An 18205-nucleotide genomic window follows, 5' to 3' on the forward strand; every position below is an offset into this window, starting at 1 on the left:
TAAATACGCAATTGGTCTGGTAATGGTAACTGTCACTCATGCAAAACCGTCAACAGCAACCTCGACAGCATACTATAAATTAGAGTTTGTTTCTCGTTCTTCTTTTTATCTTTTCTTTTCTCGTTCAATGTATGTTCATTTCATTTCCAGTCGTCCTGTTCATCACAGGAGAAGCTGCATCAGCTGCCCTTCCAGCCCACGCCGGATGAGCTGTACTTCCTCTCTAAGCACTTCTGTACTGAGAGCATTGCTGGGGATGAGAGACGAAGGGGGACCACACCCATGCGACCCCGCTCCCGCAGTCTCAGGTGCAGTATATACAGAAGTCTAACAGGTTTACGCATTTTTATGAATGCTGTGGATGAGTAGCAAAACTACATAAGACTGGTTGATATCTAAACTTAATTCTAGGCATTTTGTTTACCTTTGGAGTCTATTTTTGCAATCTGTCTACGAGGAAAAAACAAGTGTCAATGAAATACCATAAAGCCATTATGAGGCTTTTCAGAAACATAACCAAGCCCTTTAAGACTGGCAAAATTTGCAACATCACTGGTGACCTCAGGAATTCAAACAACCTGCTAGGCCAAGGAAGACCTCTACAGTGGATGATTAAGAGAATACTCACCATAATGATGGGAAAAAAACTGTCCAACAAATCAGGAACATTTCAGGAGGTAGTCATAGATGTGTCACCCAAAACAAGTTTGCCAGGTTACAGTTTGCTAAGAATGAGAGACTGCATAGTAAAAAAATTAAAAAGATTTCTATGTAATTCCTTTGTATTTGTACGTTTGCAGCCCTGGAAGATCTCCATCCTGTTGTGATCATGAGATAATTATGATGAATCATGTCTACAAGGAACGTTTTCCTAAGGTGAGGCCAACTGAATTAGAACTATAATGCCTTGCTTAACATGTGTCAGTTGGAATCAAAACATCACATCAATATCTTGTGCCCAGTGACCCACCACTTCAAAACGTTTTCTTACTTTCTTTAAATTGGTTAATCCATTTTGAATGTTCTCTCCTAACTTGTTCCACTCCTCCACATCTCTCCAGGCCACTGCCCAGATGGAGGAGAGGATCCAGGAGATCATCCGGACCAGCTCCCCTGAGAGTGTGCTGCCGCTGGCAGACGGTGTGCTGGGGTTTGCCCACCACCAGATCATTGAGCTGGCACGCGACTGCCTGGAGAAGAGCCGCCTGGGCCACATAACCTCACGCTACTTCTGTGAGCTCACCGACAAGCTGGAGAAACTCTTCCAGGAGGTGAATGACACTGTGGGGGCATCTCAGGAGTGTGGATTTTATTTGTATTTTTTATATTTATATTTTAAATGTTTTATTTTGCTTGAATCCTCTTCTCTAGAACAGAAGAAGAAAGTGGAATAATGAAGAACAGTTGATTAGGGAAAGAAACAATGAGTAGCCAAAGGGGATTAGCATCTTCTGGCTCTCATTTAAAAGCCATTGTCCTTTTCCATAGACATAAGTACAGCACCATTACTATGTCAGTAAACAATAGCATATATGGTTTTCTGATTCATTCAAGCAGATTTACCAACATTATTTAGTTTTTAGTGCTACTGCACTTCTACGGTAGTCATTCTTGAAGCACTATTACAAATATAGATGTTTTGTATTACTTAGTGTTCCCTTCCCCTCATGCTCACTTCCTGTGATATGCCCCCCATCTTACCGATTCGTGCATGTGTTTCAGAGTACTGTGCACCTCACAAATCCATGTGAAATGTTGAGCGGGCGTGTTCTGTTCTTTGTGTGTATAGTCCACGTCCCGGTCGGAGAGTCAGGAGGTGAATTTCATCAAGGAGCTGGTCAAGAAAATCCTCATAGTCATTGCCAGGCCAGCGCGCCTCCTGGAATGCCTGGTAATTCTCATCTGATTGCCACTAGCTAACTACCACGTGGAGATGACTTCACCCACATCTTAATCACCAGTTTGTTGAATAAAATGGCTATTTGTGTCATTTCATTATTGAAATTGTGACTACATGTGACTACAACACGAAGATATATTTTTTTAAATGAATAAAATGACACTAAATAAAAAAACAGGTGCCAAAATTAACGCTGGGATGTAGTGATATCTGTGTTGCTGTGTTGTGCTCTTTTCAGGAGTTTGATCCAGAAGAGTTCTACCATCTGTTGGAGGCTGCCGAGGGTCACGCCAAAGAGGGACAAGGCATCAAGACTGACATCCCTCGCTACATCATTAGCCAATTAGGTCTCACACGGGATCCATTAGAAGGTGTGTGTGGTGCTTGACCTTTGACCTTTTATGAGTTAGAGTGGGCATGTACAGGGAACCCCAAATCACCTTGACTGGAGGTACAGCCAAACATCACACAGACTGAAAATCTGGGTTTACTGATACAAGTGGCAAATTATGTTAAGTAATTCCAGTGGAGGACAGATTTTGTAAAGGATGTAATGAAGTTTCTGAATATCCATAAAATCCTTGATATTAATGCTCTGCTGATTACACTCTTATGCTTCTCATGGTTTTTGTATGGACTGGTTTAAGGAATTTGGTGAAAATCCCCCCCGCAGTTCTTATGCGAATCCTGTGCTTCAGTGCATGAGGGTTAATGAAGAATAAGTAAAAACCTCTGCAGAAAAGCAGGTAGTCTACCCATATATGACCAACTGCGATTATGTTGAGGAATACGATTACGATTGATACATAGGATCGACTTCAGCTCAAAATGCTTTAATAGTGCAGCCAAAAATGTTTTCTTAATCCCATTTCAGTGGATGAGAGCAATAAAAAATGTATTAGGTAGCCGCAGATTGATCTTACTCTTACAGAACAGCTAATATTACCTGCCACATATGCATCTCCACTGACCAACATCTTATGTTAGTATTGCTGTAAACTTCTGTCATGGCTAATATAACTACCTAGGCTAATATAGAACCTAATTAAGACAGAGGAAGTAAAGAATAACGTTGTCCCCCCTACTGAACAGAGTGCCACCATAATGGCCATCTGCTATTCCTGATTCAAATTCTAATGTTAATTCTAACTAATTACAAATGAATGATCTCCCTATAGACTTGAAAAAGATCTACATGCAGACTGGCTCACTAACCTCCATCTTCACTGTCCAAAGTCTTCCTTCTTTCTCCTGGGTCTATCGTTTTTCATTTTTTTGGCATTGTAGCCTGAAGCACTGTAAGAAGCCTTCCAGGCAAAGACAGATGTCAAGTGGTTTTGGAAATGTTTTAGGGTCTCTGTTGGGACAACTGAACGACCCCCTCCGGATTCACTACCTTCTGCTGTTCATAGATGGCTGATAGGAAGGGATGCGCCCACACAGGAGCGTTCTGGAGTTGTGGTTTTCTTAATGGAAGTTTGACATGTTGGTGTTTCTGCCACTTCTGCTTTCCACCTCATTTCCTTTCCTTTAGGATTTCTTTGGCTCAGCTGTTTAGGTGGACAACAGACTGATACTCAACTACTAAATAGTGGTTTAATATACAGTGCTCCCAATAGACTTTGACTAAATGTCAGTGTGTATATATAAGACATCTGGATTCCAAAGCTTTAGTTTTGTTTTCTTTGTATCTGAAGGTGAAATGGCAAAGTCAAATGAAATGCTAAAAGATTGTTTTTCACCCTCTCCAACAGAAATAGCTCAAATGACCAGTTATGACAGTGGGATAGCTGAAACACCAGAGACTGATGACTCTGTGAGTATTCAGCAAATGTAAACTTTTTTTAAATTGCAGATGGGTTCTATGTCTGCATAAAAAAAAAAATATATATATGTATGTATGTATGTATGTATGTATGTATGTATGTATGTATGTATGTATGTATGTATGTGTGTATATATATGTATGTATGTATGTGTGTATATATGTGTGTGTATATATGTATGTGTGTATATATGTAGGTGTGTATACAATGGGGAGAACAAGTATTTGATACACTGCCAATTTTGCAGGTTTTTCTACTTACAAAGCATGTAGAGGTCTGTAATTTTTATCATCGGTACACTTCAACTGTGAGAGGCGGAATCTAAAACAAAAATCCAGAAAATCACATTATATGATTTTTAAATAATTAATTAGCATTTTATTGCATGACAAGTATTTGATCACCTACCAATCAGTAAGAATTCCGGCTCTCACAGACCTGTTCGTTTTTCTTTAAGAAGCCCTCCTGTTCTCCACTCATTACCTGTATTAACTGCACCTGTTTGAACTCGTTACCTGTATAAAAGACACCTGTCCACACACTCAATCAAACAGACTCCAACCTCTCCACAATGGCCAAGACCAGAGAGCTGTGTAAGGACATCAGGGATACAATTGTAGACCTGCACAAGGCTGGGATGGGCTATAGGACAATAGGCAAGCAGCTTGGTGAGAAGGCAACAACTGTTGGCGCAATTATTCGAAAATGGAAGAAGTTCAATTAGACGATCAATCTCCATTGGTCTGGGGCTCCATGCAAGATCTCACCTCGTGGGGCATTAATGATCATGAGGAAGGTGAGGGATCAGCCCAGAACTACACAGCAGGACCTGGTCAATGACCTGAAGAGAGCTGGGACCACAGTCTCAAAGAAAACCATTAGTAACACACTACGCCATCATGGATTAAAATCTTGCAACGCACGCAAGGTCCCCCTGCTCAAGCCAGCGCATATCCAGGCCCGTCTGAAGTTTGCCAATGACCATCTGGATGATCCAGAGGAGGAATGGGAGAAGGTCATGTGGTCTGATGATAAAAAAATTTAGCTTTTTGGTCTAAACTCCACTTGCCGTGTTTGGAGGAAGAAGAAGGATGAGTACAACCCCAAGAACACCATCCCAACCGTGAAGCATGGAGGTGGAAACATCATTCTTTGGGGATGCTTTTCTGCAAAGGGGACCGGATGGCTGCACCGTGTTGAGGGGAGGATGGATGGGGCCATGTATCAAGAGATACAGTCTGTATGGAGGAGTGGGCCAAAATCCCTGCTGATGTGTGTGCAAACCTGGTCAAGAACTACAGGAAACCTATGATCTCTGTAATTGCAAACAAAGGTTCTGTACCAAATATTAAGTTCTGCTTTTCTGATGCATCAAATACCTATTAAAATGCAAATTAATTACATAAAAATCATACAATGTGATTTTTATTTTAGATTGCGTCACTCACAGTTGAAGAGTACCTATGATATAAATTACAGACTTCTACTTGCTTTGTAAGTGGGAAAACCTGTTATCCCCACTGTATATGTATATATGAATGTTAGTGTATGTATGTATGTATGTATGTATGTATGTATGTATGTATGTATGTATGTATGTATGTATGTATGTATGTATGTATGTATGTATGTGTGTGTGTGTGTGTGTGTGTGTGTGTGTGTGTGTGTGTGTGTGTGTGTGTGTGTGTGTGTGTGTGTGTGTGTGTGTGTGTGTGTGTGTGTGTGTGTGTGTGTGTGTGTGTGTGTGTGTGTGTGTGTGTGTGTGTGTGTGTGTGTGTGTGTGTGTGTGTGTGTGTGTGTGTGTGTGTGTGTGTGTATATATACACTCACCTAAAGGATTATTAGGAACACCTGTTCAATTTCTCATTAATGCAATTGCAGCAAAGCATTTGTGAAGCCACAACACGCACAACCTTGAGGCGGATGGGCTACAACAGCAGAAGACCCCACCGGGTACTACTCATCTCCACTACAAATAGGAAAAAGAGGCTACAATTTGCACGAGATCACCAAAATTGGACAGTTGAAGACTGGCAGAATGTTGCCTAGTCTGATGAGTCTCGATTTCTGTTGAGACATTCAGATGGTAGAGTCAGAATTTGGCGTAAACAGAATAAGAACATGGATCCATCATGCCTTGTTACCACTGTGCAGGCTGGTGGTGGTGGTGTAATGGTGTGGGGGATGTTTTCTTGGCACACTTTAGGCCCCTTAGTGCCAATTGGGCATCGTTTAACCCTTGGTAGCCTATGGGTCTTTCGGCCGGATTTCACTAGTGTGACATTTTGGGTCCTAGATTTATTTCTGTAACAGATACAACCTATTATGATGAATCCTTTTAATAGCAACCCCTCTGGCTACAATAAAAACACATAAAAACAGACTTCTGGGTCACTATTTATAAAACTCATCTGTTTGAAAGGCAAAAAATCTGCCATTCAGCATCAAGATTTTTTTTTTAAAGCATTATGAGATTTTGTGTCAATGGTATTTCCTCATACTTTCATGCCTTTAATATCAAATTACACTGTATTTGGGTTGAAAATAATGAAATAATTATATAATAGAAGGTAAAAAATATAGGCACCCCCAAAAAATTTGGTTCTTCAACCTAGAAATGAAACACTATAACATAAAAGATAAAAACCCAATATAACGGTTCCTTTAGTTTAATGACACAAAACGGCCAGCAGGTGGCAGCACTAGATCGCTAGTTACGTTTGGACTTATATATTTTATAAACTCAGAAAAATTACCAACTTCTTCCCAAAAACTCAAGAACATCCCCATACTATTTTGACTAAATATAAATTTTCATATCTTATATATAATACAAACGATGTATTATGGTTCAAAACATCATATATAGTGATGTACACGCATGTAATATTCATAGTAGTGTACAAATGAGCCTTTCTAAGATGCATTGGCAATGTCATTGCCTGGTGAAAGGTTCTCATAGCAACCCAAACTATACAACCCATATTATACACGGAAAACCCCAATTATACACGGAATGCTTCAGGAAAGTGGCTACAAATAATATACCATTGGAATCGGACGATTATGGCGAATCTATTTATATTTATGCAAATGAGCACTGTCCGCGGTATCGCGGATGTCGACTATGGATGGTTAAATGCCACGGCCTACCTGAGCATTGTTTCTGACCATGTCCATCCTTTTATGACCACCATGTACCCATCATCTGATGGCTACTTCCAGTAGGATAATGCACCATGTCACAAAGCTCGAATCATTTCAAATTGGTTTCTTGAACATGACAATGAGTTCACTGTACTGAAATGGCCCCCACAGTCACCAGATCTCAACCCAATAGAGCATCTTTGGGATGTGGTGGAACGGGAGCTTCGTGCCCTGGATGTGCATCCCACAAATCTCCATCAACTGCAAGATGCTATCCTATCAATATGGGCCAACATTTCTAAAGAATGCTTTCAGCACCTTGTTGAATCAATGCCACGTAGAATTAAGGCAGTTCTGAGGGCGAAAGGGGGTTAAACACAGTATTAGTATGGTTTTCCTAATAATCCTTTAGGTGAGTGTATATGTGTATGTATGTATATGTGTATATGTATGTGTATATATATATTTATATATATATATGTGTATATATATATGTATGTTTTTCCCCCTTGTTCTTCTAGTCCCAGAGTCTGAGTGCGGCCCTGCGATCCCGACGGAAGCCCTCCGAGATAGACTTTGAAATGACCAAACTCATCAGCAATGGAGCCTATGGGTGAGTTCCTCTGAGTCACTCAAGACTCTAACAATACAATCCTGTTGCTGCAGTCACTTAGGATTTGAATGGGATTTGTGTCTTGGGTTTGCTGTGGGAGCTCAAGTTTGTTTTTTAATCTCCAGTTAAATTCCTTGTCTTGTTCTATTCCTAAGCCATCAACATGTCTCTACCTTAGGACCCTCTCTTAGCTAAGAATGTGTGATTTTTAATACTTATTTATAGCATACAGTACCAGTCAAAAGTTTATGGGTGTGTCCAAACCTTTGACTGGTACTGAATATGACAAACAGTTTAATTCACTGTCTGACGACAATGTATGGTTGATTTAACTTAGCCTGGATGTCTGTCTGTCATCACCCTCTCACTCTTAGGGCTGTGTATCTGGTGATTTAAGTTAATTTGGATATCTGTCATCGCCCTCTCACTCTTAGGGCTGTGTATCTGGTGCGCCACAAGGAGACTAAGCAGCGCTTCGCCATGAAGAAGATCAACAAACAGAACCTCATGTTGAGGAACCAGATACAGCAGGCCTTTGTAGAGAGAGACATCTTGACCTTCGCTGAGAACCCCTTCGTGGTCTCCATGTTCTGCTCCTTTGAGACACGACGGCATCTCTGTATGGTCATGGAGTATGTGGAAGGTAGGCAGTTCTTTTGTTCTTTTTATTTTTACCAAAAATCTTACAGCACCAAAACTGTCTCAGACATTTTGACTTGGGATTAATATCTAATCTTTTGAATATTGCAGGAGGCTAACGTCCACTGGTGTTGGTTTTGTTATTTACACAATTCCGTTGTTTTGAATGATTGATCAGGAGTTTTCCAAGTTCCCAATTCATTTGAAATGACTCTGTGATCAAAAGAGTACATTGAGTGTTTTAATTTAGGACCCTTGTGACATGATAAGGGTGTCATAGAAACTACACCTACAGTAGAACAATACAAAAACAAATTTGACACTAGATTTGTCCTACATTTGTTTATTTCATGTGGTATCATCAATTACAAACTATGGAATTTCTAAACACTTGTCAAATTAATACTGTTTCCAAATATTACTTGTGTGTTGTCCGAAACAAACCTGTGGCAGCATCATCAGTCAAGCCATATGAAATTTGCAGGTCAAAAGTCCCAATACAAATTACATTTGTTTTAAGTATTACTTAAAACCTAAAATTCATAGCCCAAAGATTGTCATTCCAGGAAATGTCGAATCCTCAAATATATGTCAATCTAAATCAAGTTGTAGGTCTTCAACTACAGATTCTGACAACATCAAACCTTGATTAGTGATTCAGGTATTCCTGTTCAGGTCTATGACAAAAGTGTTTGGTGAAATGTCTGGGGGTCCTTATTGTTCCGTCATTATTGTTCCGTTAGCATATTACTGTATTGAACTTGAACGTTGTTACTCCGTTAGCTGTTGTTTTAGTCTTAGCTAATTCAATCATTTCCATCCAAACCCCCCATTAGGAGGTGATTGTGCCAACCTTCTGAAGAACATGGGCCCTCTGCCTGTAGACATGGCCAGGATGTACTTTGCAGAGACTGTGCTGGCACTGGAGTACCTCCACAACTATGGAATTGTCCATAGGGACCTCAAACCAGACAAGTGAGTCTTTAACATTTATGGTTAATATCACTGACAAGGTAGATTGTGTACCCTGCTCAGATCCATTTAGATGACCTTCAGGTCATTTGGATCATTGTCAATTAATCAAATGCAATGTTTACATCAGCAGTTATCAATGTTTTACAAATGCCCAGCCTAAAACCCTTAAGAGCAGATTTTTTTTTTTATTGTACCATTTGAGTGAGATTTGGAGATCTTTTTACTGACACCAACATCTATATGATGGTTCTCCTTCTGGCATTTTATCCCAAAGTCTTCTGGTGACCTCCATGGGCCACATCAAGCTGACAGACTTCGGTCTGTCCAAGGTGGGCCTGATGAACATGACTACCAACCTGTACGAAGGACACATAGAGAAGGATGCCCGAGAGTTCTCTGATAAACAGGTATGGTGTGGATGTGGTTTTGGCACCCTACCTACAATGCAATAAAAAAGTAATTCAGACACCTTCACTTTTTCCACAAAGTGTTATGTTACAGCCTTGCAGATTAAATTCATTTTTCCTCATAAATCTACACACAATATTTCCCAATGACCAAGCAAAAACTGTTTTTTAGAAATGTTTGCAAATTAATTTCAAAAGACAACAGAAATATCGTATTTACATACGTTTTCAAACCCCTTTGCTCAATACTTTGTTGAAACACCTTTGGCAGCAATTACAGCCTTGAGTCTTCTTGCATATGACTGCTGCACAGCCATTTTCAGGTCTCTCCAGAGAGGTTTGATCAGGTTCATGTCCTGGCTCTGGCTGGGGCACTCAAAGACATTCACCGACTCATGAATTTACATAGAGAGACATGCATCCTGAGTCATGGTTCATCCTGGTGAATTTACATAGAGAGACATGCATCCTGAGTCATGGTTCATCCTGGTGAATTTACATAGAGAGACATGCATCATGAGTCATGGTCCATCCTAGTGAATATACTTAAAGGCAGAGGGTTTAGAATTAAGGGGGGATGGGGGTGTCATGAGCCCCCCCATTATTACAGACAGATCAATGGGACCCCCTGGAAAAGAGTGAAAATCCTGGGAACCATTGACCCCGAACCCCCAATATACAAAACAAACCTGTGCCGTTGCATAAAGAGACATGCATCATGAGTCAGGGATCAGTTGGGTTCTGGTGTGTTTGGGAGGCCTCTCCATTCCAAACATTCCTGAAAAAGCTGTGTCAGTCCTAAAGTCACTCCTGTGATGTCTTGGTAGTGTGCTTAGGGTTGTTGTCCTGTTGGAAAGTAACCCCCAGTCTGATGTCCTAAGTGCTCTGGAGCAGGTTTTCATCAAGGATCTGGATGCACCCGAGCACAATTTTGAGTATCATGACAAAGGGCCTGAATGCTTATGTAAATGTGATATTTCAGGTTTTTTTCTTCACATAGTGTTAAATATTATAAAAAATAACGTTTTCATTATGGGGTATTGTGTGTACACTGATGAAGAAGAAGAAGAATTAGGCAGTAACATTGCTAAATATGGAATATGTGGTCTGAATATTCATGAATGCACTGTACAGTATAGACCATTCTTTTTTTTAAACAAGACGGCAGGGAAAAAAAATTCTGTAGTATCCAGTCTATACTTTGTTGTGCTAAGACTGTTATCATGATGTCATCCTTCAAATGGTACAATTTCCAGCCTAATACTTTCTTCAAAGTTCAGTATTTGTGAAACCTGTTGCCTTGTGTCTGTGTGTAGGTGTGTGGGACACCAGAGTACATTGCTCCAGAGGTGATCCTGAGGCAGGGCTATGGTAAACCAGTGGACTGGTGGGCCATGGGCATCATTCTCTACGAGTTCCTGGTGGGTTGTGTACCTTTCTTTGGAGACACACCAGAAGAACTGTTTGGACAGGTCATCAGTGGTTAGTCTTATTCTCTCTTTTTGATTTGACAAAGAATCCTAGCTTCAGAGTACTTCAAACTTTCCACTTCCTATTGAAATGAACACATGTTTAACTAGAAGAATATTTTTTGCCGGTCTTGGTCCTTAGTGAATTGGAAAGATTGGTAATATATGCCAGTATTGGATTAGACTGTGCAAGTCTTTCAGGTTAATTTTGGGTTGATGCATGTAATGCACAAAACAGATGATGTAGGAGGGTGTGGGCTCAACCTGACAATATCTTCCAAAAGCTTTAGAGCTTTTTTAAATATACAGAACAAATTAATAAAGAAATAAGACCTTTAAAAATGTCATCATTGGACATTTTTATTCAAACAACCTTTACAGCAGGGGTAAACAATACAATTATACATTTTGTTCCCACAAATCTTAAATAATAATTAGACAAAGTGTGTAATGAGTGTATATCTTACATTTCTTTTTTTAAATCTATTGGGCACAGAACGGTCTTATGTGATAATGTCTCAATACAAATTATTATAATTATTTTCCAGTCGGCAACCATCGGCTCAGAAAAAATTCAGCCTTTGGCAGAATCTAGAATACAGTACAGAGTGCTCTACAGAATACAGTGCAGAGAATGTGCTCTGTCTTATGAAAATACATTATTTTCAATAAATGAATTGGAATACTCTATATCACTGTCAAATTCCTAATAACCATTGTTTTCTATCTATTTTTAAATGCGTAGCATAGACCGTGTATTCACCATACTGATAAAATAGATACAAGGTCAGCATGGTAAGTTGTAAGAAAGTAGTTCCTCTATGCAGAACCTCTGTCTATCATATGTTAATTAATATGGTGTCATGAAAGATTCTGTGTGCTCTCCATCATGCCAGGCCAGAGGGACCCAGTGTTAATTAAGGGTCTCTGAACACATTGAGCTAAACGCCACACTGCTCAGGCCTGAGGGCCACTATGCATATTCATGCCTCGCTCCGAATTTTGATTAAATCAGGGCACATGGCCCTAAAGAGAGAACCTTGGCATGGCATAGACTCTACTGGTGTATTGTTTTGTGCTAATGATCTACACTGGTCTTATATTTATTTGATTATTCAACATGCCCTTTTGTCTGTGGAAGATCTCAATAACATGCATTTGACTTTGGGATTGTTTACTGTGCCTAAATTCTAATTCTGTGTTGTCCATCTAATATTGTTGCTAAACTCTATATGTGTTGTCTATGGTATAATACTAACTTAGTGTGTGTTTGTGTATAAGATTTTGCTAATGTCTAGCTTATGTGTTTACTAGCTCAGCCTTTCCGTGTCAGTGGATGGAAAAGCTTTTCTCAAATGGGAATCTTGAGCCCAATTTGTAGGAATAATATTTTAAGTTCTCTGTATTTAGCCTCACGACAGACAAATTGAAAACATTGCAGGTTACTTTCCGTTACAGGTTCATGGCCCAGGTTTTGAGAGAATTTCTACAGCGAACTAGGGGATGTTTTCTCTTATGGGATATTGCTGACTGCTCAATAACTGTTTGTTCTATGGGATATTGCTTGCTAAGTGCTAGATAGCTCAGCATTGTCTATGGGATGTTTGTGATTGCTAGCTATACAAATAGAAATTAATAGATGTACATAAGAGTGGATTTTCCATGTTTTCTAGATGAGATTAATTGGCCAGAGGGAGAAGATGCTCCTCCAGCTGACTCTCAGGAACTGATCACCCTGCTACTCAGACAGAACCCAATGGAGAGGATGGGCACAGGTAGACCAACATTGTGCACAACACATGCCACGTACATTATCATATTCACATTACTAAGCCAAACCAAGCAAAGCTGTGCTGGTCTGGCCTGGTTCTGCGTTGACCATCTCAGAGCCAACAGAGTATGGTTCAAGTTGGATCTAAAGATGTTATCACCTATCCTCAAGCACTCTCTACCCTCAGTTAAAACATTCTAATGGTTTTACCCGTATCTCTCTATTTGTCTTCTCACCGCGCCACCTTATTTGAAAGCTGCATGGGGATAAATGGGGCAAACCAAATAGCTGATATTTCCTGCACCACTTTTCTAAGGTCAATTGCAGTAGCTCCTCCCACCTCATGAATATAAGCCTGCGCAAGGTCATACGTCATCAGGGTGGATCACTAACATTATACTCAACCGGAGACTATGCCATATACCACCCTCTGTATGGCTGTATCTCAAATGAAACCCTGTTCCCTGTACAGCTCCGTTCAAAGATAGTGAACTGAATAGGGAATAGTGTGTCATTTGGGATTCAGACTTTTTTTTTCTCCTGCATAGCAGATTCAATAAGCAAGTTATACAAGACTTTATTCATCGGAGTAAATCCCCCAGGTTGGGTCGAACCATTCAGCGGCAGCCCTCTGTCTCTCTGTCTTCCTCAAAGGTCAACAGAAGGAAATTGCACTGCATAATTTATGGCCGGTGATATCACTTCTGGGTGCCTGCCAGTGAAAACGTGAGAAGGAAATGTTAGCGTCTGCACTACTTCCTTTTGATTGAGGGCAGGGGCACTGCAGCCCACTGTTAATGTGTGTGTGTGTGGACATGGATGACTGCGAGATACAGATGCCACCAAATATACAGTAAAGGCCCTTGTGCTTTTCTTTAAAAAATTATATTGATTCTTTTGGTTACCAACTTATGGATGAAACTCTGGTTTGTACACTTAATTTTACAATTTTCAAATGGATAAAAAATACAGAAAATAAATGAAATATACACTGGAGCATGTACTTTGTTGCTCAGCCTTACCCTGTAAATGCCAACAAATGCGTCTTGTAACCATCAATTAGCTTGTTTTACTTTTCTAAGTATGCCCATAACACCTACTGACCAATTTGGCAATCTAAAGTGCAGGTAATTTGTATTAAAAGCAGTAGGAGATATGAAATTCTGTTTCCATTCCCAAGAAAATATTGCTTATATACAGTATACACTCACCTAAAGGATTATTAGGAACACCTGTTCAATTTCTCATTAATGCAATTATCTAATCAACCAATCACATGGCAGTTGCTTCAATGCATTTAGGAGTGTGGTCCTGGTCAAGACAATTTCCTGAACTCCAAACTGAATGTCAGAATGGGAAAGAAAGGTGATTTAAGCAATTTTGAGCGTGGCATGGTTGTTGGTGCCAGACAGGCCGGTCTGAGTATTTCACAATCTGCTCAGTTACTGGGATTTTCACACACAACCATTTCTAGGGTTTACAAAGAATTGTGTGAAAAGGGATAAACATCCAGTATGCAGCAGTCCTGTGAGCGAAAATGCCTTGTTGATGCTAGAGGTCAGAGGAGAATGGGCCGACTGATTCAAGCTGATAGAAGAGCAACTTTGACTGAAATAACCACTTGTTACAACCGAGGTATGCAGCAAAGCATTTGTGAAGCCACAACACGCACAACCTTGAGGCGGATGGGCTACAACAGCAGAAGACCCCACCGGATACCACTCATCTCCACTACAAATAGGAAAAAGAGTCTACACGAGCTCACCAAAATTGGACAGTTGAAGACTGGAAGAATGTTGCCTGGTCTGATGAGTCTCGATTTCTGTTGAGACGTTCAGATGGTAGAGTCAGAATTTGGCGTAAACAGAATGAGAACATGGATCCATCATCCCTTATTACCACTGTGCGTGGTGGTGGTGTAATGGTGTGGGGGATGTTTTCTTGGCACACTTTAGGCCCCTTAGTGCCAATTGGGCATCGTTTAAATGCCACGGCCTACCTGAGCATTGTTTCTGACCATGTCCATCCCTTTATGACCACCATGTACCCATCCTCTGATGGCTACTTCCAGCAGGATAATGCACCATGTCACAAAGCTCGAATAATTTCTAATTGGTTTCTTGAACATGACAATGAGTTCACTGTACTGAAATGGCCCCCACAGTCACCAGATCTCAACCCAATAGAGCATCTTTGGGATGTGGTGGAACGGGAGCTTTGTGCCCTGGATGTGCATCCCACAAATCTCCATCAACTGCAAGATGCTATCCTATCAATATGGGCCAACATTTCTAAAGAATGCTTTCAGCACCTTGTTAAATCAATGCCACGTAGAATTAAGGCAGTTCTGGAGGCGAAAGGGTCAAACACAGTATTAGTATGGTGTTCCTAATAATCCTTTAGGTGAGTGTATATACTACTGTACCTTTCAAAAGTTTGGAGTCACTTAGAAATGTCCTTGTTTGCCTTGAAAACATACATGAAATGAGTTTGAATAGTAAATATAGCAAAATGAATAGTAAATACAGTCATAGACAAGATTAGAAATAATGATTGCATCAAAGAATCCTCCATTTGCAGCAATTACCGTTGACAGACTTTTGGTGTTCTAGTTGTCAATTTGTTGAGATAATCCCCATGCTTCATGAAGCACCTCCCACAAATTGGATTGGTTTAATGGGTACTTCTTACACACCATACAGTCAAGCTGCTCCCACAACAGCTCAATAGGGTTGAGAGCTGATGTCTGTGCTGGCTACTACATAATAGACAGAATACCAGCTGACTGCTTCTTCCCTAAATAGTTCTTGCATAGCTTGGAGCTGTGCTTTGGGTCATTGTCTGGTTGTAGGTGGAAATTGGCTCCAATCAAGTGATCCAATCAGCATCCTGGAGTTCCCTCTTCACTATTGACATTGAAACTCGTGTTTGGCGCCTACTGTTTAATGAAGACCTGTGAGATATCTATTTTTCAAACTATACCCTAGAGTATTTGTCCTCTTTCTCAGTTATGCACCAGGTGTCCCACTCCTCTTTCTATTCTGGTTAGAACCAGTTTTCACTTTTCTGTGAAGGAAATAGTGTTCAGATTTTCAGTTTATTTGCAATTTTTCACATAGAATATCCTTAATTTCTCTGAACAAGAACAGAATGATGTGTTTCAGAAAGTGCTTTGTTTCTGAATATTTTGAGCTAGTAATCGAACCCACAGTTGTTGATGCTCCAAATACTCAACTTGTCTAAAAAAGGACAGTTTTATTGCTTCTTTAATCAGCATAATTGCGAAAGGGTTTTCTGAATATCACATTGCGTCAATTTTTTTTTAAATGTATTTGCGTGTAATAAGTATTTGATCCCCTCTCAATCAGAAAGATTTCTGGCTCCCAGGTGTCTTTTATTCAGGTAATGAGCTGAGATTAGGAGAACACTCTTAAAGGGAGTGCTCCTAATCTCAGCTTGTTACCTGTATAAAAGACACCTGTCCACAGAAGCAATCAATCAATCACATTCCAATCAGCCCAGAACTACACGGGAGGATCTTGTCAATGATGTCAAGGCACCTGGGACCATAGTCACCAAGAAAACAATTGGTAACTCACTACGCCTGAAATCCTGCAGCGCCCGCAAGGTCCCCCTGCTCAAGAAAGCACATGTACAGGCCTGTCTGAAGTGTGCCAATGAACATCTGAATGATTCAGAGGAGAAATAGAGTGGAAATGTTGTGGTCAGATGAGACCAAAATCAAGCTCTTTGGCCTCAACTCAACTCGCTGTGTTTAGAGGAATGCTGCCTATGACCCCAAGATCACCATCCCCACCATCAAACATGGATGTGGAAACATTATGCTTTGGGGGTATTTTTCTGCTAAGGGGACAGGCCAACTTCACCGCAACAAAGGGACGATGGATGGGTCCATGTACCATCAAATCTTGGGTGAGAACCTCCTTCCCTCAGCCAGGGCATTGCAAATGGTTCGTGGATGGGTATTCCCACATGACAATGACTGAAAACACACAGCCAAGGCAACAAAGGAGTGGCTCAAGAAGAAGCACATTAAGGTCCTGGAGTGGCCTAGCCAGTCTTCCGACCTTAATCCCTTAGAAAATCTGTGGAGGTAGCTGAAGGTTCGAGTTGCCAAACGTAAACCTCGAAACCTTAATGACTTGGAGAAGATCTGCAAAGAGGAGTGGGACAAAATCCCTCCTGAGATGAGTGCAAACCTGGTGTCCAACTACAAGAAACATCTGACCTCTCTGATTGCCAACAAGGGTTTTGCCACCAAGTACTAAGTCATGTTTTGCAGACGGGTCGGATACTTATTTCTCTCATTAAAATGCAAATCTATTCATAAAAAAATTCTGGATTTTTGTTGTTTTTATTCTGTCTCTCACTGTTCAAATAAACCTACCATTAAAATTATAGACTGATCATTTTCTTTGTCAGTGGGCAAACGTTCAAAATCAGCAGGGGATCAAATCATTTTTTCCCTCACTGCATGACCTTTGACAGACACTCTTTGTGAAAACCTGGGTTAAAAATTGCAATCCAGAACAATTACGGTTGTGCCGCCTGAAGCCTGTGGTGAGTTGGTCTGAGGAGGCAAGGCCATGTTAGCGCTGACTGGACTTCACCAAATTGGGATAGGTGGAAAAATCGCATTAAATTGAAAATTAGAATTATAGAATTAGGATGACAGAGAAATGTGTTTTGCGACATTAATACAAAATACAATAGTAAAGCATATTTAAGAAAACTGTATGTATACAGACTTCGCTGCATCTGTATCTCTTGAATATCAGTTTTTGGAATGCATGTGTCGTCATAATGTGTATTTCTGGCCATCCTTAGGCGGTGCGTATGAAGTGAAGCACCACCAGTTCTTTCACACTTTGGACTGGAATAGTCTGCTGAGACAGAAGGCTGAGTTTATCCCTCAGCTGGAGTCCGAGGATGACACTAGCTACTTTGACAGTGAGTTTACTCATGTTCTCAAAATATACAGTAATCTTTGCTATAGAATATAGCTACTTTAAAAGTGAAAGTTATTAAAGATCATAACTAAAATTTTATCCCCACAGCTCGATCTGATCGATACCATCACCTGGAAACTGAGGAAGAGGAGGATCTGAATGATGAAGACTTCAATGTGGAGCTACGACAGTTCTCTTCCTGTTCTCACAGATTTTCCAAGGTGTTTTCTTTTGTCTAACGTTTTGCTTTATAATAATATTTCTCGCTTACAAATCGTCGTGAATCATTGTAGTAGTCACCTTATTGATTTCATGTGAAATAGACATTATTAGCATTATTTGGTCCATAAAATGGTTCTCTGACCTGCCTAGATCTTTTTCAGTATTTGTTACCCACTGACTTACCATTGGCGGATGCCTCTGTTTTAAAACCACTTTTTGTAACTTAAAGTTTGAGCCCCTATGTCCTAAAATGAAACTCTGTGGTG

At 40.3% G+C, this 18205-nt stretch overlaps 1 protein-coding gene across 7 annotated transcripts in view; it reads left to right on the top strand.

Annotated features, from left to right (window-relative positions):
• mast4 (microtubule associated serine/threonine kinase family member 4) overlaps positions 1–18205 on the top strand; it is a 120577-nt gene that overhangs the window by 89890 nt on the left and 12482 nt on the right. For 6 of the 7 annotated variants that reach the window (XM_034296761.1, XM_013137127.4, XM_020053403.3 and 3 more), the window contains 14 exons: positions 151–308; positions 801–876; positions 1062–1271; positions 1790–1891; positions 2139–2271; positions 3655–3716; positions 7395–7486; positions 7921–8129; positions 8962–9100; positions 9375–9507; positions 10824–10989; positions 12650–12751; positions 17596–17718; positions 17826–17938. In XM_034296761.1, the coding sequence (XP_034152652.1) occupies positions 151–308; positions 801–876; positions 1062–1271; positions 1790–1891; positions 2139–2271; positions 3655–3716; positions 7395–7486; positions 7921–8129; positions 8962–9100; positions 9375–9507; positions 10824–10989; positions 12650–12751; positions 17596–17718; positions 17826–17938 (1818 nt within the window). The remainder of the gene's footprint in view (positions 1–150; positions 309–800; positions 877–1061; positions 1272–1789; positions 1892–2138; positions 2272–3654; positions 3717–7394; positions 7487–7920; positions 8130–8961; positions 9101–9374; positions 9508–10823; positions 10990–12649; positions 12752–17595; positions 17719–17825; positions 17939–18205) is intronic. The other variant, XM_034296762.1, reaches the window with a different exon arrangement.

The sequence above is a fragment of the Esox lucius genome, chromosome 14, assembly GCF_011004845.1.
Source record: "Esox lucius isolate fEsoLuc1 chromosome 14, fEsoLuc1.pri, whole genome shotgun sequence".
Lineage (NCBI taxonomy): Eukaryota > Metazoa > Chordata > Actinopteri > Esociformes > Esocidae > Esox > Esox lucius.